At 39.2% G+C, this 26,532-nt stretch overlaps 1 protein-coding gene across 1 annotated transcript; it reads left to right on the top strand.

Annotated features, from left to right (window-relative positions):
• LOC139951066 (procollagen-lysine,2-oxoglutarate 5-dioxygenase 1-like) lies at positions 1-26,532 on the top strand. The gene is made up of 19 exons (XM_071949887.1): positions 1-166; positions 4,543-4,644; positions 4,997-5,129; positions 5,290-5,404; positions 5,806-5,967; positions 6,311-6,374; positions 6,532-6,629; positions 7,407-7,508; positions 7,762-7,893; positions 8,069-8,190; positions 9,652-9,753; positions 10,212-10,337; positions 11,260-11,395; positions 11,660-11,773; positions 14,047-14,115; positions 15,966-16,070; positions 16,681-16,827; positions 18,287-18,412; positions 23,383-26,532. Exons 1-19 carry the CDS (start codon positions 58-60, stop codon positions 23,536-23,538), a joined length of 2,220 nt encoding a protein of 739 aa, XP_071805988.1. The 5' UTR covers positions 1-57; the 3' UTR covers positions 23,539-26,532.

The following is a 26,532-nucleotide window of genomic DNA, read 5'->3' as shown; positions in this document are numbered from 1 at the left end:
TACACGTAGACACACCATCCACACACGGTGACTGAACGGAGCAAGTGCAAGTGCAAAATGGCGTCAGAATGCAATAAAATAACATATCTCCTGCGAATTGTCGCTATTCTTTATGCAATATCTTTGGTTTTCTGCTTGACATGGGCTTCGGACTCAAAAGTTAAAGGTATGATTTGTTGGTTTTATTTGACAGAGTACACATGGCATGTCACAGCGTCAATGTCAATGAACGATCGCAATTATATTTTGTAGTTAAAAAATAAACTTCGCCTTCAGCATGAAATGTTTCTATATCTTGAGGATTATTATTTGTTTCTTAATTGAAATGACAGTAGGTATTACAGAAATTACATCAACGTGTGCAAGAGGGGGCAGCAACGAGTTTGACAAGCCGAGAAGGCTGCCTATTATAACAATTACATTCCAACAACATGTCAAATGAAGTCCCTTTCAACAATACGATTGTCCTGTTCAGAAGCAAAACAAGTTCTACGTGCACAGACCATGCTGACTGCAAAATGACACCTTCTTCATTGTGTTTATCACTCTTTTGTTGAGTAGTGGGAACTGGCTTTGTTGTATATTTTGTTACATAGGGGTTTGAATGTGATGGGAAAATCTACAATGCCACAGGCCAAGGTCAAAGGACTTGAAGTTTAAATGTGTACACAGTAGTTCTTGTGTAGCTATAGCTGAAAACTTATAACTCGACCCAAATTAATTTTAAAACAAGAACTGAGTCAAAATAAGAAGCATTTTTTCTTCACATTGTTAACTGAATACAGCTTTTTTTATTTGACAAGCCTCATTATTTTTAAGAGACATTTCATGTAGAAATAATCCCACAAGATTAAATTTGGAGGTTGGGAAGGATAGAATCCCGTCCCCCTCACCACCGATCCACCAATCAATCAAATTTGCATACACGTATGCATTATAAATATACATGTTCGTATGCATACATACATAATGAATCGGTTTTCAACTAGTGGTTTAAACCCGCCGAAGCCTGGTTCTTGATAATTTACCTCGACGAACTGTGCAAATTAGGAGTTGTGCCCGGTCTCTGTGAAAAAAACAGACTAACAAATGAGCATAGGGACATAGGCAGAGCTTCAAAACAAACAAATACCAAGAAACATGACATTAAGATCAAACAAACAAAATAAACAAGAAATCTCTCACACAAGTTGTGTGTTTTTGTGGTTGTTTATCTTGGTTGTGTGACACAACCAAGATCAGTAAACAACCACAACAAACAATTGTATCATTCACAATTGTATTTTAAGCCATTAGACATAAAGTGTTTATTTAGTATACTTGTCTTGCTCCATGGATTGTAACACTGTGACTTGAAAGCTTGTTCATCTTGATCATCACCTGATAAAGTGACAGCAGTCATGCTGTAATAAATGCTAAAAACAAAGTATCACAGGGCTTGAACTACATGTAACCTAACCTTATGTACAAATGTACATGTAGAACTCTTCCTCAGTGCTGTAAACAGTTAGAGTCCTAGATATGATGAGGGGTCGTTTCTGGGGCGGAAACATTTCAAAGCTTCACTACTCAAATCTTAAAAATTCCTACAAATGATATGGACCCAATTCACGTGACGTCATCTTAAGAATAATCTTGGATGTGCAAATTTTGGCAGTCAATGTCACTGTGCGTTATTCAGTGAAGTGCGCATTTTAGGCGACACATAAACCTATTGCCAGTGCCAACCAAAATGATGAGCGTGGCACAGTCGCCGCGTCTGACGTGCGTGCAAGGGGTCAATCTAGGCCTATTGGTATTAGTTATATACTCAAAACAATCGTTAGCATTTAAAAAAACTTACTTTGATTGAAGCGAGAAATGGAGAGCTGATTGATAGTACACGTAATCAAACATTGTGAGAAACAGCTCCCTCTGAAGTAACAAAGTTTTTGTGAAAGAGATAATTTCTCACTCAAATCTTTCAGGCATCTGAAAGCACACAAATTTGTGCAACAAGGGTGTTTTTTCTTTCAATATTCTCTTGCACTTTTGATGAACAATTACGTCTAAATTGTTTTTAAAGTATGAAAACTTAACGCTAGTCCTTACATGTGTTAAAGACCACCCCAGAGCCTTAAGCATGGAGGTTGTTAAAGGGAGTAAACATTATCTGGCGAGAAAAAGCAACAACAAAAGTTCAATCCAAGTTCGTCATGTACATGTAGGATAGGGAGTCACTCATTGACACAATCAGTTCAGGAATGTGAGGACCAGTTTGATGTGTCCCTGATAGTACAGTGTACAGTCATGACAGTACAGTGTACAGTCATGACAGTACAGTGTAGATCTACATTTAGACCAATCTTACACCAATGGCTAGACTCAACTCGGCAGACAGGAAGTGAACTCTATCTCCTGCTGTGAGAATGTAGTACGTGTTGGAAAAACTCCACATTTTGAACAGAATGCAGTTGCTAGTGCCCAATATTATAGAGCTGTAACAAATAAAAGCCGAGATAAAGACTTAATAAAGAGTTTGTTTTTGTTATAGCTCTTGCATGTTGGATTATGTTACATGTATCATGACGGGAATTTCATTGCCGTGTTCTCTGTTGGACTCGTGGGGCCCAATTTCATGAAGACTTTTATGATACAAACTTGCCAACCACAGAAAACGTGCTTTAAAACAACAACAAACACAGTGAAAAAACAAAATCTGACCTACCAACTCTGAACTTTTTAAAGTCTGTTTTCTTATTTTGTATCATTGGATGTATAAGAGCTTCTGTACAGAGGAAAGGAAATTTATGCCTCTGAGAGTCAATTTCCTTTTGTGGTTTATTTTACTTGATAAAGGAAATTTTCATTAGAGATAGTCTTAATGCTCAGATCAAGGCAGTGGTGGCCACACCCTTATTGACTCTTGTCTAACATCATCAGTGTTCATAAGCAGCAATCTTTACTAAATAAACCCATCTTTTTCACGCTGCATTCTAAGGTTTTCAATGAGATGAGTCTTCTGTTTCTGTTGTTCTACCTTGCCAGTAAGTTTAGATTGTTAAAGCATTTAAAACAGTTACAGATTAGGGAGGTTTTTGCTGCATGTTCCGCGTGTCGTTAAAATCTCACGTTTTTAGCATACGTGAAGTAACCATGTTTCACGCCTGTACGTCTGTGCGTGCAGACGTCATACGTGAGCAGGTAATAAGCCCAAAGTGGCGACGTCACCCAGAAACAACACAATTTTTTGACTTTCACGCTCACGTATTGCTAGTGTTACATGAACAACAACATGAACAAGTTTGTAAGCATTTTTTCTGATGGGGATGCCAACTAACTTTCTTTATGACCTTCCAGGTGCACTGGCTTGCATACAATAATCCACAGCAACCAATGCAAGCGACACCTATTGTATTCGGACAAAATGTTACTATTTAGGGTAAAAATAGATAGCTTAGTCTGATTGCAATATTGATAATCGATATTGTCACTAGTGTCACTTAAAGCCAAGTGTACAGTGTTTATTAGACATTTCAAAAACAGTTTTGTTAATTCAGTTTATTCCTGCTCTATTCTTTCCTCCATGATTATAGCTAATGTAAAGCTTGATTGAAGTGTGTGGAAATCACTAACACATGCTGTCTCCCACAATAACAACCAAAAACAAACACATGCTGTCTCCCACAATAACAACCAAAAACACTTCATTGTACATTACTTGTTGTATGTGAAATGTAGTGATGCTTCTTCAGGTTCCTCTCCATCAAACCTAGATTAACATCTTTAAGGGCAATCAAAACTGTATTGGCAGTGAACTGTTTCCCTTTAAAAGCAGCACTGTTACAAGTATAGTGTGACAAAATGCTACACAAAATGTGTCAGGAATTTTCACTGTTTGCTACGAATTGTAGCATTCAGTTGCACAAAACACAGTCTTTACATGTAGAAGTATTTTGCTTTGCAACATTGTTGGATGAAATCCTTCTTCTTTTTCATTTAAAGCTGAACACTTTTTCTTGTTTCTTATTCGTCCTGTTATTAGCGCTAATTGTGCTGTTGGATGTGTATAAATGAATAAATAAATAAATTTTACAATTTCCAAAAGCATACCCTGTCTTTTTTTTTAAGCAGCTGTTGACATTGAGGCCAGATGCCTAGAATTGATTATTGGCCTTTTATTGTAAACATTTAATAGATATTGTCAGCTTTAATTGCTCTCCATTAAACTATTTTGGGTTCAATTAAATGATTATAATCCATACTAAATCTGGTTTATTGTTACATTGTACTATTGATTTATCAACTTAGTAGTTAGTCCAACAATGTGAAAAAGCTGTTAATTTGTTCGTTGGAAAACAAGAAATCAATTTTTGTCTGGACTCAGTGACTGCTTCATTGTGGAGCATTTAATTTGGGTCAAATACTGGTTCCATGTATACATAATTTCCTAATTATGGTTCCAAGTGAAAGAAGAGTGATAAAAAAAACCTTCACTTTGTCCATGTGTGCTTTGGTTTATGTAAATTCTTAACATGTGTTTGATATTTTGTTTATTTTCAGATAAAAAACGGCTTTTAGTTGTTACCGTAGCAACAAATGCAACAGATGGCTTCAATAGATACATGAGGTCAGCAAAGAAAAATGGGTTAAATGTAAAGGTAGGTAATCATGATGGATACAGTGGGGGTCAAACAAGGTCATCGGTAGGCCACATAGAGGTCACATCTTTCGCTTGACAAAATATGAGCAAAATGCTTGAAATCTGAATGACTGTACACACTAAGGCATCGGCCTTCTTTGGTAATTGTCAAAGACCAGTCTTCTCACTTGTGACTTGGTGTATCTTGCAACATAAAATCACAAACCTGTACAAATTTGAGCTCAATTGGTCGTCAAAGTTGCAAGAGAATAATGGAAGAAAAACACCCTTGCTCGCACAAGTTGTGTGGTTTCAGACTTTTTTCATTTTCATTTTTTTTTAATGTTAGATTTTTGTTTCTCTAATATTAGGTAGTTGGAATGCATCAGCAATGGAAGGGTGGAGACATCCTTCACCATCCGGGAGGGGGGCAGAAAGTCAACCTTCTTAAAGAAGCAGTGAAGGAGTATAAAGATGACAAAGATCTTGTGATCATGTTCACAGATAGGTTGGTTGAATACTAACTACTTCAAACTCTCACCGGTTTAGCTCTAATTTCTTACAGCTACTGACTCAGTCCACAGTTTCATACAGCGTTACTGTTACTATTATTGTTTTCATGCAAATTGATCTTGTACTAAGTTAAATGTTTTACTTCAATTCTTTAGTTATGATGTCATCCTCACATCTGATGAAGAAGAGATACTTCGAAAATTCAAAGGGATGGACAGAAATTTGGTATTTTCAGCCGAACCCTATCTTTGGCCTGACAGATCTCTTGAGGTAAGAACTCTTACTAATAGGTTCTTGAGAAAAAGACAAATATTCTCTTTAGGAAGTCGCTTCCCTAACTCCCAGTGGGTTTCAGTTTAGGTTTCAGTCCAAGCTCAAGGCTACACCCATCACTGAGCCAAGCCCAGCCACCAGTTAACCCCCCTTTAAGCAGTGCTTTAGTACCATTCAGCAACAGAGTCCAGCATTCTCCTGAAGATGACCAGAGCATACTGATCGAAACGTAAAGTTGTCAACCACCAGCTTTTTCAGAACCAAACCACTCAAAACAAGTTTACGCATGGTGCTACCGCAAACCCTTAACTCACCAATTATATAGAAAAGAGCTCTAGCAAAATTGTGATTACCTTTTGTCTAAAACATTTATCTTTTCTCACTTTTCTGATTTGTAGAAAGAATACCCTCAAGTGGCGAGTGGTTACTACTTTTTGTGCTCGGGGATGTACATCGGTTACGCTCCGTACTTTTGGAAAGCGCTTACGTGGAGGGATATCGGAGACTCTGGAGATGATCAGCTCTTCTTTACTTATCTTTTTCTCGATAAGAACAAACGAGTAAGTGTTTAGTTTTCATCTGTATAGTAAGCACTGTGACACGTACAGATTTTATTGTACGTGTCACACACAACTTCAATGCTGTGTGAACTGCACTCAGGTTCTGTAACCCACACAGAGACTCTATCAGGCACAGATTTTATTCTGTAACACCAAAAAGAGACTTCTATTCAGAATGCACACATTTCATTCTCGAACCTGCAAAACCTTAATTCTGTGACCCAATCCCACATTGTTATTGTCATTATTACTCTACAAACTGTGGCTTGATCTGTTGTTTTTCTCTTCGCCAAAGCATCGATTGCATTCGATAACTTTTTAATGTTGTTTTGTCATTTCACAGAACTCTTGGAAGATTGCCCTTGATAACAAAGCGGTGCTCTTTCAGAACATGAACGGAGCTGCAGGTGAGAAAACTAATTAAAGTTTTCATAAAGAAATTTTAAAAATTCTTTTGCAACGAGTAATCTTTTGTGTCGCACAATGTGTTTCTCCATATTTTGTTTGGTTATTATCAACTTACTGGGGGTGCCTTTTTTTATTTACTTTTTGTTTTGTTTGCAGGGGATATTGTGATTAAATTTAATAACAACAAGAGTAGCATTTTCAACTCCAAATACGAGACATATCCCGCAATGATTCACGGGAACGGAAGATCAAAGGTAAGAGACGCTGCAGAACGTTACAAAACTATTGACTGAAAAAAAGCTTTTCATTTTTTCAATATACTTAAATGTCTACTAGGGAAATATACTTATGTTAAGTCTACTATTGATACTTAGGTCTAATGTTAAAATATACTTTGGTCTACTGTTAAAATGTGTAAAGTACTGTTGAAATATACTTACGTCTACTATGGAAATATACTTACATTGAAAGGGAATTGTTTCTCTAAAAGTTTATATTATCAACAGCCGTAGTGCTTCTCATCAAGTAAAACGTTTTTATGCTCATTAAAGGCAGTGGACACTATTGGTAATTGTCAAAGACTAGCCTTCACAGTTGGTTTATCTCAACGTATACATGAAATAACTAACCTGTGAAAATTTGAGCTCAATCGGTCATCGAACTTGTGAGATAATAATGAAAGAAAAAAAAACCTGTCACACGAAGTTGTGTGCGTTTAGATGGTTGATTTCGAGACCTCAAGTTCTAAATCTGAGGTCTCGAAATCAAACTTGTGGAAAATTACTTCTTTCTCGAAATCTATGCCATATCAGAGGGAGCTGTTTCTCACAATGTTTTATACCATCAACCTCTCCCCATTACTCGTCACCAAGAAAGGTTTTTTGCTAATAATTATTTTGAGTAATTACCAATTGTGTCCACTGCCTTTAAGTTTTGGAGTACTTACCAATCTATACCCCTACATTTATCTAACTTGCTGACTTAAAATGACTTGAATAATATTTGTGTTTCTGTTTTAATTGCAATTGCAGACTTTGCTGAATAATTATGGCAATTATTTAGTGGATCAATGGGTACCCATCAAAGGCTGTGTGTCTTGTGAAGAGGACACTTTCAGCCTGGAAAATGTCATGGTAGGTGATTATTATTACTATCTTTTCTTACAGATATCCCTTCAGTTGAGTGTGTTTCATGTACTTAATAACCTACTCATACTCACTCTTTCCACTTTTGATTTTGTCCATAGTGTTCTTGAACCTTGAGTCTTACATCTTCTCTATATACCTCTTGTTTTTTAAAATCACAATTCAGCCGCTGTCTGAGATGTTTAAATGTTTTTATTAATAATAATAATAATTGATGACATCACTTTGTATTTATTTGCAGGAGGATGACCTTCCACAGGTGCTCGTTGCTCTATTCATCGAGATCCCGACACCATTCATTGACGACTTCTTTGAATACTTTGAAGCATTGGACTACCCCAAGAAAAAAATCGATCTTTTCATTCACAACAAGGTAAAAATTATGCTACTCTCTACCTATTTAAGACAATTGTACATGTGTACAAAAGTTGTTCTTGTAGTGGCCTTACCAAGTCTGGCTTTTAGCTTCAATCGGGGCAAACTTTGTATGATGCAAAGTTTGAAAATTCTAAATTTTCTGAACATTAGCATTTATTTGTGTCTTTCAGGAAAGGCATCATATGAATGCAACAGCCGAGTTCGTCGAGAAGGCACGGGGCATGTACAAATCAGTCAAATATTACCCCTCCACCAAAAACTTGTCTGAAGCTCAGGGCAGGAACAAAGGCTTGTAAGTGAATACATTTTCTTTACTTCACTTTACATACCACCAGGGCCCAATTTCATAGAGCTGCTTAATTTTAAAAAGTAGCTAAGCACAACAAAATTATGGTAACCAGAATAGGGTTACCAGCCAAAATACCATGTCATGTGTACAATTTTTGACTGGTTTCCTGCTTATTTCTGCTAAGCAGAAATATTCATTGAATTGCATTTTTTTTGTGGTTGGCTTGAGTTACGTATTTGTCTTTAGATTTTAATGTTGACATGAACTATTTGCTCATATATTGTGTCCTACTACTTTGCATGTTATACATTTGAATATTATTGATTGTATATTTTAACAAGTTGTACATGTGTTTCATTGCTTTATACATTTGTACATTATTTTATTGACATGAACTGCATTTTATACAATGTTTTATAATGCTATGCTTACATATTTTGTGACATGAAGTACATAGTGTTTTGTACTAATATGTTTTTACAAATTGTGTTGACATGAACTACATGGTTTACAATGTTTTATGTTGCTATGCATTGCATATTAATATTGACATGAACTGCCAGTTACATTATAAACATTGCCGTGCATATTGTAATGTACCTTTTATTGATGTTGAATGATGCATCTAATTAACTGTTTTCATTTGCAGTAAACTCAACTTTTTCTCCCCTCTTTTTCTGTGAATGTTTTGTTTTGTTTGTGTGTACTTCGTGTTTCAAATTTTTTAATATTGTTGTTTGCTTATAGGCCTATATACTTTGCTGTGTTGTTAGTCAGATTTTGTGATTTCTTTTTTTATTTGTGATTTTTTTTTGTAGGCCTATATATTTTTTGAGAGTTCTGTATAATTGGTTGTTGTACTGACAACCTTGAGGAATTTGTAGTGTGAATAAGTTTGTCGCGTATTGTGGGCGAGTGGTCGAGCACACAAGACTCAAGCTCTGGTGTTTCTGATCAGCAGAGTGTGGATTTGTACCTTGGTCTTGACACTTTAAAAGGGCTGTGTCGTCATGATCAAGGCAGGCTTGTGGCTGTACATGGAATTATTAACTCTCACCAAGCTACTGCACACGCACAGTCGTACTCTCCATTGATGATGATCGCATGCGCAAGATGTAACTTGATTCTTAGTTCGTAATTCCATGACCAGCCACAGACATACTTTGATTGTGACGACACAGCCCCCATTAATTCAGTTTGTTCAGGGGGGTCTATCTTTATAATAAAAAAGTTTTGATAATAACAACTACATTTCAGCCATTTTATTTGATTACTATCTAATCCAATAAACATAGTCTAGTTAAAGCTTATTGTCTTGTTTTCCTATAAGGCTTATATTATGTAGGTCTTCAGTTACTGATGTAGTTTTGTTGAAAACTCAAACATTAAAGTAATTTGTTTATCCTTTAGTCGAGAACCATTTTAGAAATAACTGATGAGATGGGTTTTGCTTTTCCATTACAGGCAACATTGTGACGATTTGAAGTGTGATTATTACTTCAGCTGTGATTCTGCGGTGCGAATTACTAATCCAAAAACTCTACAACTACTCATTGAGCAGAACAGGTGATTCTCATTTCCAATAAGGACGTCACACGGACCCACACAGGGCTGAAATTTGGGATCAAATTCAGCAGGAATTTTCTATGTTTAACACAAAATCATTTAAAGTTTATATAGTCAGTTTCTTTCAAGGTTTATTACTTAATGTTTTAGTGATTGAAAAAGGGTCTGAAAAAGAGAGAAGTTGACTGGAACGCGACCTGAACCAAGGACCTCTGGGTCAATGTAGTGGGGCTCTACCAACAAAGCTTTCCAGCCCTACATGTTGGCGGTCTCCCTAGTAGTCAATATCTTTGTTTTTTGGGTGCCAATCAGAAGCCATAAAAACCGAATTACGATACAACCTTGGAAGCGACAGCCAAGGGGTCACTTTACGGGGCTGCAAGTTTACATGTATGCTATGTTTCGCCGTGGTTTGTTTTTTGTTGTTTGTACAAATAAATATGTAATTGCTCTTGCAGATCTGTCATTGCGCCACTCGTACGGCGAGAAGGCAAACTGTGGAGTAACTTCTGGGGTGACGTGAACCGCGAGGGTTATTATGCAAGATCTGAGGATTATATTGAAATTGTCAAAGACCAAAAAGTGTAAGTTTCACCCTAGTCATTTTTATAAGAGGCTCCAGTTTTTAGTCACAAAAACTTAACCGCCATCATCCCACAAACTGCTAATCGCCAGTGAGCGCTCAGGGGCTGATGGCGGCTACAGGAATAATAGCGCCCTCTAGAAATGAACATTTTTTGTTAATGCATATTCCGGTTATACATCTGGAACGTCTTGGACCCAATACTAATATTTTGTGTTGTTATACAACGGGATTAGACATGTTAGAGTTTTAATTTTATTGGTCGAGAATTGATTATGTGTTGTGCTGAAAAGACATGTGTACATAGCTTGGAGAAACACATGGTACATTACCTGGATAGCGCCAACCAGATTTCCATGGTAACCTGACCCATGAAATTGAGTCCCACTGTTGGCTGGAGTTAGTCACAAGAGGGCAGTATGCTAGCTGACCATGAAATTGAGTTCCACTGTTGACAAGAGGGCAGTATGCTAGCTGAACATGAAATTGAGTTCCACTGTTGACGAGAGGGCAGTATGCTAGCTGAACATGAAATTGAGTTCCACTGTTGACAAGAGGGTAGTATGCTAGCTGAACATGAAATTGAGTTCCACTGTTGACAAGAGGGCAGTATGCTAGCTGAACATGAAATTGAGTTCCACTGTTGACAAGAGGGCAGTATGCTAGCTGAACATGAAATTGAGTTCCACTGTTGACAAGAGGGCAGTATGCTAGCTGAACATGAAATTGAGTTCCACTGTTGACAAGAGGGCAGTATGCTAGCTGACCATGAAATTGAGTTCCACTGTTGACAAGAGGGCAGTATGCTAGCTGAACATGACAGCTGAGCATTTGCCTGTTACAGAATTTGCCATCTTGATTTCTTCATGCAGAGCTTCAAACCCCACTTAAATCTTTTTTGTGTTTGTTTATTTTTGTCGTAGGGGTGTGTGGAACGTAGCTTTCATCTCTAGTATTTATCTGATTCATGGGAACAGGCTCCACGCTCCCCACACGCCCTCGTTTGAACGGGATGACATCGATCCAGATATGGCATTCTGCCAAGACTTACGAGAAAAGGTCAGTGACCTCTAATATACCATGGATGAGAAATGTCAGACTTTATCTGAAGTTAGCCTGAAAATTATTTTTGTGACATTTTTTTACTCATTTCTCAAAAACTACAGCACCTCAGCAAGTAATATCTAAATGGAAGCTTTCTACTATCATTATCTTCAGACTGTGTAAGTTTTATGTAAATCTGTGGACACTGTGTTTTGTGTTGAAAAAAAGTACCCAGGCCCTTTAAATTGAATGTCTTGTGTTTCTGGTTGAATCCTGCAGGGTATATTCATGCACATCACTAATAGAGAAACATTTGGCTACCTGGTCGTGACAGAGTATTGCGAGACGGAACATCTTCACAATGATCTGTGGGAGATCTGGAGTAACAGAATGGTGAGCTTTGGATTAGATTAAATAAGATTAGATTAAATAAGATTAGATTAGATTTGGGGGGGGTAGGGATTTTGGTTGGTAAGCAAGAGCTTATCCCTACTAGCCTGCTATTGTCATCGTCACAACACTGTATGAACATGTACATAGTTCAATATTCAATGACTGCTCAAACATTACAATATTAATATTTATCTGTGGGGCAAAACAATGAATTATTTTGAATTTGCAATGCATAAAGAGCCAGTGGATTTGATCAGGATTAGATAGAATCGGATCAGATTAGAAAGGATTAGATCAGATTATGATCCTCACAGTGACTGGGCACTATGTAGGATAAAGATAAAGATCAACTCTAATGGTTTTATGATCTGAGCCAGATGCTCGCTGCGTCTGTATTGGTTAATGTATCACCTCACTCAGGCCAACTGGGACCTCTCACTAAGTGGTTTGGAACAACACCAGATGTGCCAATCCATGGCCAACCCCAATCAAATTATTAAAATGCACCATTTCATAGTAGGATGCCAGTCGTTCAATTAAATGTAATTTGTATTGCACCGAAATGGTCTTGGGGTCAGGTCAAGTCAAATAATCGTCATCCTATTTCAAAATAGTGGCAGATAGGTGTATTTTTGGTAATTGTGCCAACAATTTATGACCCATAAAAACTACTTTGTGAGAAACACTTTTGATAAGACTATGTGAAAATCTCTTATGAGTAGAGTTAGTTCCGAAAAGAACCGGTAGTTGAACCAGTGTTGGTATTTGTCAATCACCAGTTCTTATCAGAACCAATACTACTCCTAAGAGATTTTCACATGGTGTTAAAGACACTGGACACTATTAGTAATTGTCAAAGACCAGTCTTCTCACTTGGTGTATCTCAACATATGCAGAAAATAATAAACCTGTGAATATTTGAGCTCAATTGGTCGTCAAAGTGGCGAGGGAAAAACACCCTTGTCACACGAAGTTGTGTGCTTTCCGATGCTTGATTTCGAGACCTCAAAATCTAATTCTGAGGTCTCGAAATCAAATTCGTGGGAAATTAACTCTTTCTCTAAAACTCCGTTACTTTAGAGGGAGCCGTTTCTCACACTGTTTTATACTATCAACAGCTCTCATTTACTCATTACCAAGTAAGGTTTTATGCTAATAATTATTTTGAGTAATTACCGATAGTTTCCACTGCCTTTAATGCAAACTTTATCTGGTCACTAACTTGTGAAGTAATTACCAAATGTTTCACCACGATGCCTCTGAAGGTTAACCCAGGTCAAAAACTGAGCAACCCCACGCCAGAAAAAAAAAATGGAAAAAATGAAAATGTAATATCCTGAACTTCCTCTCAACCCTGACCTAGTTTATCTCTGGACTAGCGTCATCGGGATTGCACTCGGTTCTTGGTGTCCCCTTGAGAAGAGGGGGGGGGGGGGTGTGGGGGTGTACAGGGACAAATGTTGGCAATGAGAACTTCCTGTTTGCCTAGCTGATTAAACTCAACTTGTTCTCTCTATCGGCCTCATTTCAATTCCACGTCATTTGTGGCTCCTTTCAGGAGAATTCAGGAGAATGTTGATGTTAAAGGTCGTTGGGTGACCTGGTTTTACAGATTCTTAGCTGTTGTCAAGGTTTGAAAGGGAATCAGCTGTAAACTGCTTGCCAACCATAGTGACCTACATTGCATGGCATACTACAAATAATTGTGATGCGATCAAGCTAAATGAGTCATTTGTCGGAAATATCAATATGGAGAAGCAAGCCAAAACATGCAGGTGTGAAATTTACACAAAAAAAAGGATTTCGTAAATCTAAGTACCAAAATTCATCTTACTTTACATTATCAACTCCTTCCTGAAATAACATTGGGAGTTAAAATTTGCATTGGAAAAAAATGTGCTGGCATATAGTTTCAATAAACAATTTGACATGGTATTTTGGTAGGTAATGTTGATCTGGTATAGCATAAATGTTTTGCTTAGCTTATTTTTAAGATTAGTATTTTTTGGTACTTATTACTATAGACTGTATTGAATAATCGCTATTTTGCTATGAAAGTCGCCATCTTGTAGGTCAAACTGTATGCGCGTCAAAACGCGTACATCAATGAAGCATGTAGCACGCAACATTCCTGGTTTGATTTCTTCGGCACCAGCACGCACCAATGCACGCACACGCGCACAGACGTCATCTTGTTGGGCAGATATTTGAACGGTGGCGTCATATTCAATATGGTCTATTTTATATTTATTGTGGTTTTATTTCATTTGAAGGATTGGGAGCGCAAGTACATTCATCCTGGCTATTATGATGCATTGGATCCAGACACTGAGGTCAAACAGGTAGGTCATTTGAGGTCAAAGGGCAATCATTTGCTATGTTATTACAGACAGTAAGAGGGTTGACTGTATACTGTGTAGATGTACATGTAGTTACCAAATGATCTTATAATTTAATAATGTTAATAATAACCAGTTCTTGTATAGCTTATATTACAAAAAAAGTCTCTGTGCGCTTTTGTGCCGCCAAACCTGATGTAATCTCCTGTGCGGTTTGATTATCTAATAAACTACTTGAAATAACTTTTCAGAAAAAAAAAGGCTGTCCGCAAAAAATGCCTCTAGCAATTTTGTCCACCTAAATGCATTCACTTTATGTTATCATTCATCACATCCATAAATAGCACCACCAGCAGACACACTTGTAGTCTTGTGGTTACCTGCATAACTTTTAGGTCGTTATCACAAGTGTTAGAGTCATGCTAGTCCCCCTTCCCTCCCTCGTTTAGAATTTTAGAAACAGGCCGAGGGTGAGAGAGGGGGAAATTTGATGTGATCCCTGCCGATGATTGGTTTATTCCACGTCCCCTGTTGGAATAGTTGTTGAGTTTGTTACTTTGCAAGCAGTGGGTTAGTTATGCTGGGAGAAGTTATTGGGCGTCGACGGGGCCGTGGGTAATTGAGGGGCTGGTTAGGATAAATGGGTATACTTGGGATATGGGTATAAATGACCGTATTGACCCCCATTTCATTGGGGGCCAAGACAAGGTGTTTTGAGCCCAGTTGCTTGCTTTTTAATAAGCCATTTGCATGTTAAACTTGAATTCCTCAGACTATCGAGACAGTTGCTATGTCACATGATTAAGGGCAAACTTTTGCTTGAACACCCATACACAATTCTGAATGAATGAATGTGTATGGCACAATGGTACCAGGGTTTGCTCATCTGGAGGTTGCTATGCCAAAGGCTTGCCTCAAATCGTGCGACATAGAAACTGTATCTATAGTCTTAGGAATTATAATTTAAATAAAAAGTTGCATCTTCTTCCGGTGATCTTCTGGCTGCCGCTTCCCAGGTTGCATCGTAAACTTAGGTTGGATCCCTCGCTACACAGCAGCTAACAGTTGTGGCTTCTGAATGAATTAAGGTCCAGGGACCAGGGGTAATTTTGTTGGAAGATCTTTGAGACGCCCTTAGAGTGTGAAAAGCGCTATACAAAAACTTGTTATTATTATTAATGTTACATGTTCCTGACTTCAGAGACGCTCCCTTACTGTCCCATACCATTCAGCTTATCCAATCAGAAACATGAGTATCTTGGTGTACATGAGCAGCCGTTAATGACATAGACCCTAATTGTTGCAAAGACTAACAGGTGCCATGAGTACATCTCAACCAGCTGCTGCATTAAGCCAACACATCCAAACTCATTTATCACTCTAGATTCGCTACATGACGGTGACAGCGTTAACTGTCCTTCACTTTGCAAAGATACAAAGAGACCTATAAACTGCTCTTAACCAAACAAAATTATGCCAGCCAAACTACATGAACCATGCAACAATATGTACAATTCAAGACTTGTATCTTGCTTGTTATTTGGTAAGCAGTAATCTCTGCATCAATTGAGACCAGGGGTCAATTTCATTTCTGCTAGGCAGAAATTGTACTTGTGGCAAGGTAGTTTGGCTGGTAGCCTTTTTCTGGTAATCGTTATTTTGTTAAGCTTAGCTACTTTTTGTGCTTAAGCAGCTGTTTGATATTGGGGTGTCGTCTTTGACAATTATCAATCTTGCATTTGTTAAGCAGCTCTGTTAAATTGGGCATATCAGTGCATCACCCAAAGAACATAATGTGTTAAGTTTGAGATTTTGACAATACTATTCTTCATTCTCTTTGTTTATATTGACAGGCGTGTACTGATGTTTACACATTTCCAATGTTCACCAATTTGTTCACGGATCAGCTGATCGAGGAAATGGAATTCTTTGGACAGTGGTCCTCCGGTCAAAATGAAGTGAGTATACAGATGAAGGAACCGTCCAAAGTTGTCAACGTTTTAATCGCAGAGCTGTGTTGTGTTGTCGAGCGGATAAGAGCACCAAACTCAAGCTCTGGTGTTTTTGTTCAGTAGAGTGTGGGTGCGGGTCCCGGTCATGTCCTTGAGCAAGATACTTACATGTAACTACCATTGCTACTCTCCACCAAGGGGTAAATGGGTACCTGTGAGGGCAGAGATGGTTCTTGTGATTGATTTAGCTTCGTAGCGCATATTTGTTGCACAGGCTGTATGCTCCCAAGTTACAATGTATCTGAGATGGTCTTTTTGTAGCCCAGTAATCCTTTCTTTCATACTGACCATCCTTTGCTCTCACCACTCTACTCTAATTGGTCCATAGCCACCAATTGTTTATAATTAGTAGCTTTGATTGGCCATAATTTTCCCCCTTTTTCTGGATACCTTCCCCTCATTCTTTGACTCCTCTTTTTTCTATAAATGGATATGTTTTTGTTTGAACTTGTTTATACTGCTGAAGAAGGTCCGGTTTGGATCGAAAGCTAAGGCCATCTACCCTACTCATCTTGTATTTTTTTGATATATATTTTTTGGTCTCTTTATTTGTCAGGATGAGAGATTAGCGGGGGGTTATGAGAACGTTCCGACACGTGACATCCACATGAGGCAAATTGACTACGAGAAACACTTCCTGTTCTTCCTGAGGGAGTTTATTAAACCAATCAGTGAAAAAGTCTACCCTGGCTACGACACCAGGGTAAGAATGAAGGATAGATTTTGAGCACAATTTCATAATTCATGTAAGCAAACTTGCTAAGCACAGAAAACTTTTGTTTAGCAAGAAAATTTTACCAGGTAACCAGCCAAAATACCATTTCATATGTACAATTTGTGACTGGGATCCTGCTCATTGCTGCTAAGCAGGAAATTTGTTTGCTTAAGCAGTTCTATGAAATTGTACCCAGGTTTCTCACATCAGCAGTTCTGTTGAGACCCTGCCCCCTCCCCACCTCCTCTCTCTCCTTGCCCCCCCCCCCCAGGGCACAGACGATTATGAAACAAGAGATTCTAGACTGTAACCTATATCAGTTTCCTTTCCTCGGCAGATCGGATTATTTACCCTTCCCCCTCCGCCTTCCCCTCCATTCCTTCCTCGCCCCCTGAGGGGGGATCATGGTGTTGAAGGACACCCTCGTCAAATCCCTTTTACATTTTGTAGATTTATCTTCACCTAGTGATTCAGCAGAAGAGATCATGGCTCGTTAGTTTTGATCGATGCCAGGTGATTTGGATCAGTATTTCAGAGTAGAGTTTCTCTGTACAGTGTAGGTCACAGAGGCCATGACCTCCGTTGACCTTGGTCTTGGCCCTGCCTCCCCAACCCCTAAAGGCTTTTACAGTTGTGTGTCAAGGGTAGAGATAGCTGTGTTGGGTCAATACTTTATATCAGTGGACTTTGACCTACCCACACAGCTCACTCTCAAGAAAAAAATCCAGTCAAAGTCAGCGAGAAGGAAACCAAGCTAACCCTACATAAGCAGAGGCCAGCATTCTTCAGAAAATGGTCAGAAAACACTGATCGAAACGTCAAGCATAAAAAATGAAAAGAAAAATGGCTCTTCCCTAGCCATCTTTTTTCATCACTAGAGCTATTTTGACACGCTGTCACTGCAAACCTTACTTACTCAGGGAGAATGACCTCATCACAAAATAAACAAGCTTTCCAATAGGTCATCGTCAAGTCCACCTTGCTGTTCAAACTCCATGGTCCCCAAGGAGGGGTTACCAGTCTAATCTTCAATGCCATCTTCTACCTTTTAATGACTCACAATGATTATATTAAGCTTGGAGGGTGAATAAGATAAATGTTAACCCGTTTTGAAGTGGTCCGGGGAAATTGCGAATTTGCATATATAAGCTGACCCATCGAGTGTGATAAATGTTTGGTTTTATTATAATTTTAGGTGACAACCTGTTTAGATATTCTGACATTGAAGGGAATCCAAATGCAATACAATTCAATTCATCTTTACTAGGTCTCCAAAGGGTTCCTAAAATGCTTGCATCCATATAAAACCTTGAAACATACAAACCATTAACGTCAGGTCTATGTTTACAATTATACTAAAGACCATTCGAGTGAATTCTTAATTTGGTCTCAACGTTTTGACCAGCTTGGCTAAGACTATTATTATTTTGTTTTCTTTGGTTTACAGTCCAATGCCATCATGAACTTTGTGGTGCGGTACAGACCAGACGAGCAGCCACTCCTAAGACCTCATCACGATTCCTCTACGTACACAATCAACGTCGCCCTCAACACAAAGGGAGTGGATTACGAGGTAGGTCAAAGGTCAAATTATTGTTGAACTACAAACGAGGTGGTGGCAAATTGAAAAAGCTGTTTAAGCACAAACCAATTGTGCTTAGCAGAAAAAGGTCACCAGCCAAAGTACCATGTCATATGTATCGATTGCAAATGGTTTCCTGCTTATTCTTTGGCTCAGCAGAAATTTGTTAAGCACTTTTGTCTGCTTAACCTAATTGCTAACCTAATTAGATAAATCCATAAACAAATACACACATAGTAAGTGATCATCTACCCTCATTCCATACCCCCCTGGGTGCTAAGGACATGTAACACCCAACTAGAAACCCCCTCCCTCCCTGCTTAGTTTATCACCCCGCCAATCTGTCTCTGTTTTCACTTTCTGTGAAGCATTTCGGAATCCCCAAAGGTAGGACTGGCGGGATGTGAGCAAATCATTTGCAACCTCCCCTCTGATTTCCTTACGTCAGATAAAGACAGTTGCTGTTATCATGAACTTGAGTGTCGACCCACATTTTTCACATGTTGATTGCATGGCTTGAGTTCAACTCTTTAGAGACTTCATTTCTGTGTAATCATCACCATACACCCCCGGCAGACATCCCTACTCCTGATCATTTTTTTAATAATTTTTTTGTTTCCAGTTCAAATGTCAGCAAAGTAACATGTAAAACCAAAATTTTGTTATGTTTTTAAAAAATCGGAATACTATGGAAAATGTGGTATATTTGGTTTGCGGTAACACCATGTGTGTATCTACTTGCCAGGTAGAGTTTGTTCTTAGAGAACTGTCTTGCCATATATTCTACTACCGCGGAGTAGATGTTCGGGGGTTCGGGAGACTTCTCAGTTCTGAAAAGAACTGTCCTGCCTGGGCGGATGGTATAGAAAATAGGGTGGAACTACTACTTTAGCTTAAAGGATCGTGGTTAAATATACTACCGCGGAGTCAGTTTTTAAATTGGTCTCAACGTTTTGACTAGCTTGCTCTAGTCATCGTCAGGAAAACATTAGGAATTTTAATTTTTGTTAACAGGTTCTGATCTGTATCCCAATTAGGTAAAAGCACCAAGCACCATTTAAAAATGAGTTGCATTGTTCCTTTTGTTTTACATTTAAAACAATAAAATTTTATCTGTGCACCAAAGGTTTAAAGTAGATGGGAAACATTTGGAGGGGCACTAAGGCCAAGACCAGAGGCAAGAGAGGCCATGGCCCCTAGGCTGATGATTGGAGGGGTGGGGGCAGTGGTGATCGTACCTGTGCGTGTCAAAAGCTGCCAGCTGCAGAAGCCTCTGTGCACGCGAAGTACCAGTGTAATCTTTCCCATTGGAACGCCCATGGACAGTTGTCTTAGGTTGACTGACAACTCTTTGACCAACTGCTTTTGCAAATCAATCAATTAATCAATCAGTTAATTTATTCGGTGCCAGCTCGTCAGTTCAGGATTTCGTAATGACTGGTTTTGGAAGTTTCTTTTAATGGGCTAAGAAACGTATAAAGCTCTTGAGGTGGAGAATCATTCAACACGTGTGAGTAATTGAGGCGCGCCCCAATTTGGACCACACCCGTTAGTGTTGGACTACCTTGGCTCCAGGCTATTGGTTTTTGTTTTTGTTCCCAAATTGATAGCTTATCGTTACTTAGTGTGATGATTTTTATTGGATGAGTATTCTTAACTCAGAGTTCATCCAGAGTTTGTCAGTCTACGTCAGTGTAAGCCAAACCAGGAGCACTGGGGTGAGCCCCTTCTCTTTTCGATAAAAAAGTGCACTTGGTTCTTTTACGTGCGTTAGACAACACACAGAACCATTGGCTCTAAGACCCATCCAAAGATGGTTAAGTGTCTTGCTCAAGGACACTGGTGTCACGACCGGGACTCCAACCATCTGTCTGCTGATCAGAAACACTAGAGCTTGAGTCTGGTGCTCTCTTACTACATGCCAGGACTCCCCACTGTCAGTTGGACCCTGAAGAAAAGAACTTTGACTAGTCTTCGGGTACTTTACCTTCCATGTTGTTTGCCAATGGACCCCCGGTATAAGATTTCTCTCTTTTTTTTTTTTTCACTGTGATTTCAGGTTTTTCTTAAAATCTCTGTGACAAGCTCTTATAATATCTGAGAAAAGCTCTTAAAATCTCTTTCTAAATCCCTTAAAATCTCCTTGAGACATCAGATTTTCTTGGAAGAACTAAGGTAGTCACACAATGGGGTAAGAAGTAGTTCACATTTTGGTCCGACTCTAAACTAATCTAAACTAAACAGAATACTGCATCATGTGCACCAACAGCTGAACACCTGTTGTGTTCTATTGATAATTAATTGAAAAAGTTAGGTGCTTCCTCTGCCGCAAGGGGCTTGACTGAGTTGATGAGACTCCAATGTGGTCCTGAAGTCGAAGTTGTTTTGAATGAGTAGGGCTGGTAGGAAGTCATTAACAAAGATTAGGGACTGGTGGTAGGGCTCCAGTTCGGGGTGGGGGGGGGGGAGGGGGGAATCCACAAAACTGTAGGAGTTGTAGTTCAGAATCGTTACTGGACTGGGACTTTATTAACAAGACCAGAATCAAAACGAGAAGAAACTGGAATAAAAAAACTATCATGCAATTTTGGAGCAGCGCATATTGCATGAACATTAGGGCACGGATCCTGAGCTTGAGCCCAAGCCAAGGTTTGAGAAAGGCCCCTAGTAAAGCATGGCATCCTTGCCATTACAGTTCTACCTGTATGATTTATCACAAGTCTGAGTACTGCTCTTGACCTTGGCCACACGAGGGCCTAATGTGACTGTGACCTTTACAGGGGTCATCTTATTGACCTATATACATGTATATCTCATGGCCCTCAGTTTGAAAATTCAGTGTTTCTGATAGTTGGTTACCACAACCATTTCAGGCAATGAAATGTAACATTAGAAACAATAATTTTTTTTGCCCCCCTGGTTTGTTGGTAGAACCCTTGTCACACTGTTATAAGTGTCGCAAAGGTCTTGTGACCTTAGTAGTTCTTCACTCTTGTCTAGCCCCCCCCCCACCCCCTCACCAAAGCTTCCCAGAACAGTTTAAGGTTTACATGTTTGGACATATCATGCATGTCATCAAACAATACAACCCGCCTAGATATGTAACTGTAATGAATATTGATGGACCGACCGATGACCAGTCTGTTAATCCTGCAGTTCCAACTCTTACGACCCTCGATTCTTCCTACCTCCATGATTCCACAAAGCACTTAGATTCATTCAAGGAAGAGTCATAGATTGGTGAATGCTCAAAAATGAATTACCATAAAAGCTTACTTGGTAAGAAGCATTGCCTTCAATCACCAACTGAGCTCAAACTTTCACAGATTTGTTATTGTAAGCATATAATTATGTTGGGATACACCAATTGACAATACTGGTCTTTGACAGGTACCACAAACATAAACCTGCCTTACAAGCTTTTTCATTTTAAAGTCATCAAAGTTTATTTGATGATAATTACCAGATCGATACAAAGTATCTACATGTATAGAATATTTTTAACATCTTTAAAGAAATGACTAAGAATTGCGCGAGATAGCTTGTTTCGTTTCCAGCACAAACAACAACGTAGGATGTGTCATTAACCATTTTAAGGAACAGCCAGTTTTAGTCTTGGGGAAGTGCCGTTGACATTGGCATTGAAGAAGTTCGTTTTGATAGGATGAGGTTTTTATGCGGTGCCAGGGGATGGGATGGTGTTATGCCATAGTATTTATCAAGTAATAAACCATCAGAGAATCTGACTGGGCAAATTTTAAATAACTCAGGGTTGACTAGATGGGGACTAGAATCTGCCACATCTGGATTAACTCACTGGCTCTCTGCCAACTAAGGTATCTAGCCCTTTTGGGCAGTATCCCTGTTATGTCAATATCTTTGTCCAGGCACTGCCAGGGGTGCTAGTCAGAAGCTATATAAACAAACAAACAAACAAACAAACAAACAAACAAACAAACAAACAAACAAACAAACAAACAAACAAACAAACAAACAAACAAACAACTGCAACTGCCAGGGGAACACTTTAAGGGGATGCGCCTTTTTATGTGCCTCTTTTGGCATTTATACCCCAGGTTATTTTGGTTGGTAAGCAATTTGTGACAGCTAATCACACTTTTTTCCTTCCACTCTTTTTGGTGCTAACTAAAACAAATATTTAGACAACTTTATCACACTCAAAAACTCCCTTTGAAATGTCCGCATCCAGTTAGTGCGCATTTCCCATACTCGTTATATCGCTTTGCCCTCCATGTCTTGATGGTTCGACTCACGTACAGGAGGAGAGACAGATGAGTAAAACTTACTCAGCTGTTCTTGGTAACCAAGTCGCTGACGGACACAAATCGGCTTAAGACGGTACCAATTTAACTTGTCAAGTCGTGATTTGTGTAAATTACTCGGACAAGGCCTGTGAACTTGGAAGGCTGGAAGGGGGGGCTTACCAATACACCCCCCCTGTTCCCGGGGACCGACTTGGGGTCTTGTCGAACTCTACTGATTGGTCATCAGGGTTGATGTACTGGTTTAATCTATCTGGTGCCATGGATGGGGGAGATGTTACATGGCTTAGATGACTATGAAGTAACTACGAATTAACACTAGGTTGCGATAAAAATAGTGGTTCTGTGATAAAGCTATGAATAATCAATTGATACACAGAAACTGCAGTTCAAAGAAGAGAATACATGTGTAAAGTGATAAAGGCATTTACTGAGAAATGCATTTTTTAAACTGTAAAAATAGGGGATACTTTATATGAAGTAGGCATATGCGTCGGTGTGTATGTATGATAGCCTGCTATGGGATGTAGTTTTTTCAACACGTTTTAAAAAAAATTGCCGCATGCCGGGCAATGTAACTAGGCCAGTGTGCCTATAGTTCTTATATAAATCTATGATCTGACATCACAGTTGCCATTTTGTTTGTTTATGAATCCATTTATCTTTTAACCTCTATAGGGAGGAGGCGCACGTTTCATCCGCTACAACTGCAGTGTCATCGGCCTGCCCAAGGGACACCTTCTGTTGCACCCCGGTCGACTCACTCACTACCATGAGGGTCTCCGAACAACCAATGGAACCCGTTACATTCTCGTGTCCTTCATCGACCCCTGAGTAGGTCAGTCACCCTTGACCTTTGACACCCTGAAATTGGACTTAATGGTGCTAAATCTGTTTTCTACTTCTCTGTATGAGTCAGGTATTTTTATACTCGTAAGTCTCCCCTTCCCCCTTCCTCAATCTGACTCTTGGACAAAGGGTTTGTTTTGTTCAGAATTTCAAAATGTGCCAAGATTAAATTATGGAAAAAGTTTGCTGTAAATACAAGGGAATTCCCCACTTTTGGTTTAATTGTTCATGCTTATGTCATAAACATCAATTTAATTATGTTAGGGCTTTTTCCCCTTGGAATTGTTATAATTTTGAACTTTTTTAAATTTGTATTAGTGGCAAGATACTTAAAGGTGTTTGAAGCTAGTTTTTCAGTTGAGTGATTGTTAAGATAATTTATTAGTTTTGTTGCTTTTATTTGTTCTTTCCGCTGTGCCTGCCTTACTCCTGCCTATTAGCTTGGGAAGCAGTTGGGATGTCAAGATTGATTTTTTTAACCCATTAGAGACCCCAAGAGGCTTGTCCCAAAATGACCGCGGCAGTCTCTAAGGGATGCTACCAAAATGCCCACAAGCCATGGCCACAGAAGACTGCTACAAAACTATCTTTGTGGCATAGTGGCCGCAAATGGGTGCTTGCTTCCAAAATGCCCATGTGGCATGGTGGCCGCAGATGGTTGACCAAAATACCCATGATGGTTGCATTTGGCTTCTACTAAAATTCTCTTAAGACATGGCGGCCGCTGAAAGATGGCTGCTACCAAAGTTTCTATATGGCATGGCAGCCACAGGCGGCTGCTTCCAAAGTGCCTAAATGGCCCGTAAAACTCCTGAGTTGTAATACCCAAGACGTTTCACATATAGAATAAGGAGGTGCAGACTACTCGCATGCCATTCTCGTCCATTTGTATTCCTGGAAATTGCAGTTCTTTCATTCTTCTGTTGAAATATTGTGGTATAAAGTACACAGCACCTTGAATGGCTTCATCTAACCACCTCACAACTTCCAAGTATATTGTTGTTGTCTCTCGCTTAGGAAGGAGTTTTTTTTTTTTTACGCCCAGATCTCCCAAAGTTCTCAGAATGTTTGTTTCTTCAAAGTACTAAACATTTGGGGTTACACGTCTTTAAGATAACCAGGTACTTCCCCTTTAGAGTGCATGCATGTCATTCTAATCCTCTTAAAACATTAAGAAGGGCGGATTAACACGATGTTACCGGCACCTCACAACTGTTCGGATCTTGGGCTATTACGGGTTGACGGTTGCAGCAAGTGCTCCTTGCAACCTCCTCTATCGCTCTGCCAGTCCAGGCCGCAAGTCAACTCTGATTCTAGGATGGTCTGATTAAACCATTCATCTTGATGTGTCAAAATACTCTCCTTACCCGACCCCCCTCGCTTCTCTGTCTCCGTTTGAAGATGGTAGCCTCAAGTTTCCTGAACTTACTCTGACAGCGTCTGGTCTGATCTAAGATAAGTGTTGTGCTTTTTTTTTGTTATTCTACTTTCTTGTGTGTTCCATTTTTTCTGATCTGACATTTTTGGAGAGTGCTGCGATAATACTCTCGTTGCTTATCTCGTTGAAACCAGAGCTCCTGGCTGAGTCGGGTGCGATTTGGCAACTCATGGCTCTGATTGTTTGCCCCGTTCGTTGAAATGTTCTCTGCTCACTGACTGTGACTGTTTGTTTTAGACTGTGAGTTATGATGACTCTTTACTTCAGTATGGTGTAATTGCTGCCCTTAACTCGTAGTTCTGAACAGCTGGACTGTCTTTATTCTGGGATGTGTAAGCTGGGGTGTCTTTCTTGCCGACTTTAACTTTCTGTGAATGCATCTGAAGAGTTGACACTTTTGGTCTGCTAGTTTTCATCTCATAGTTAGACACAGCTATATTGTACACAGTCTTCATACATGACCCGTCTTCATGCATAGGTTTTCCTTCCTGAATCTTTAACTTTATATCATGGTTTTGGTAATAAAAAATAATTAAAAAAAGCATCATATAAATGTACACTGTGCACACAACTGTTTGTAAAGTACATGTAGGACAACAAAACCACTGGAGGGTATTTTGGCTTTCTACATGTATCTGCACCTTTACACACAAACTCCTGCAGGTAGAGATGATCTCATAACCAACTGAAAAATGTGTTCCCCCCCCCCATCCCCACTGTCCACTCAATCCACATCGATCATGGACACTCTGCACATAACTGTTTGTAAACTAGGACAAAAAAAAGTCACAGGAGGATGTTTTGGCGTCCAAGCACCGGTACACACAGACACCTGTAGAGAGAGATTATCTCATAACCAACTGCAAAATGTGCCCCCCCCCCACCCCTCACTGTCACCTCAATAGTCAATCCACATGTATCATTAAGGGACAGTTCGCACATAACTGTTTGTAAACTAGGACAACAAAATCACAGGAGGATGTTTTGGCTTCCAAACACCTGTGTAGTGTAAGATTATCCCATAACTAACTGTGATGTGTGTCGTCTGCATTTTCAGTTTTTCCGTTAAGTGATGACTGTTTGATCCGGAGATGTAATTAATGCTTGTAAAGAGTCAGCCAAGTGTCAGCGATGGGACATTGTTGTTTATTTTTTTTGTTGGTGTCAAGCTGTCAACAATATGTTTCCTTTGTCAGTGTTGTGGCTGAGTAATTAACAATAATAGTGGCTTTTTATATAGCGCTCATATCCGTCACTCAGTTCGGGGATGCTCAAGGCGCTTCAACATCCAGTATTTTCCTGCAAAGTATGTGGGACTACGTCTGAATTATGAGACCTACATGTACTCCTTTTAACATAGCAATACATGTACATGTATATGATGTTTTACAAGGTGCTGTGGGGTAAAGCGTCGTGGTTAAGTGTTTTGCTCAAGGTCACAGATGTTACAACTGGGACTCGAAACCCACACTCTGCTGATCAGAAACACCAGAGCTTGAGTCTGGTGGTCTAAACCGTGGTCATGACACGCCACAAGAGAA

The sequence above is a fragment of the Asterias amurensis genome, chromosome 18, assembly GCF_032118995.1.
Source record: "Asterias amurensis chromosome 18, ASM3211899v1".
Taxonomy (NCBI): domain Eukaryota; kingdom Metazoa; phylum Echinodermata; class Asteroidea; order Forcipulatida; family Asteriidae; genus Asterias; species Asterias amurensis.
This window is presented reverse-complemented; position numbering and strand designations above follow the sequence as displayed.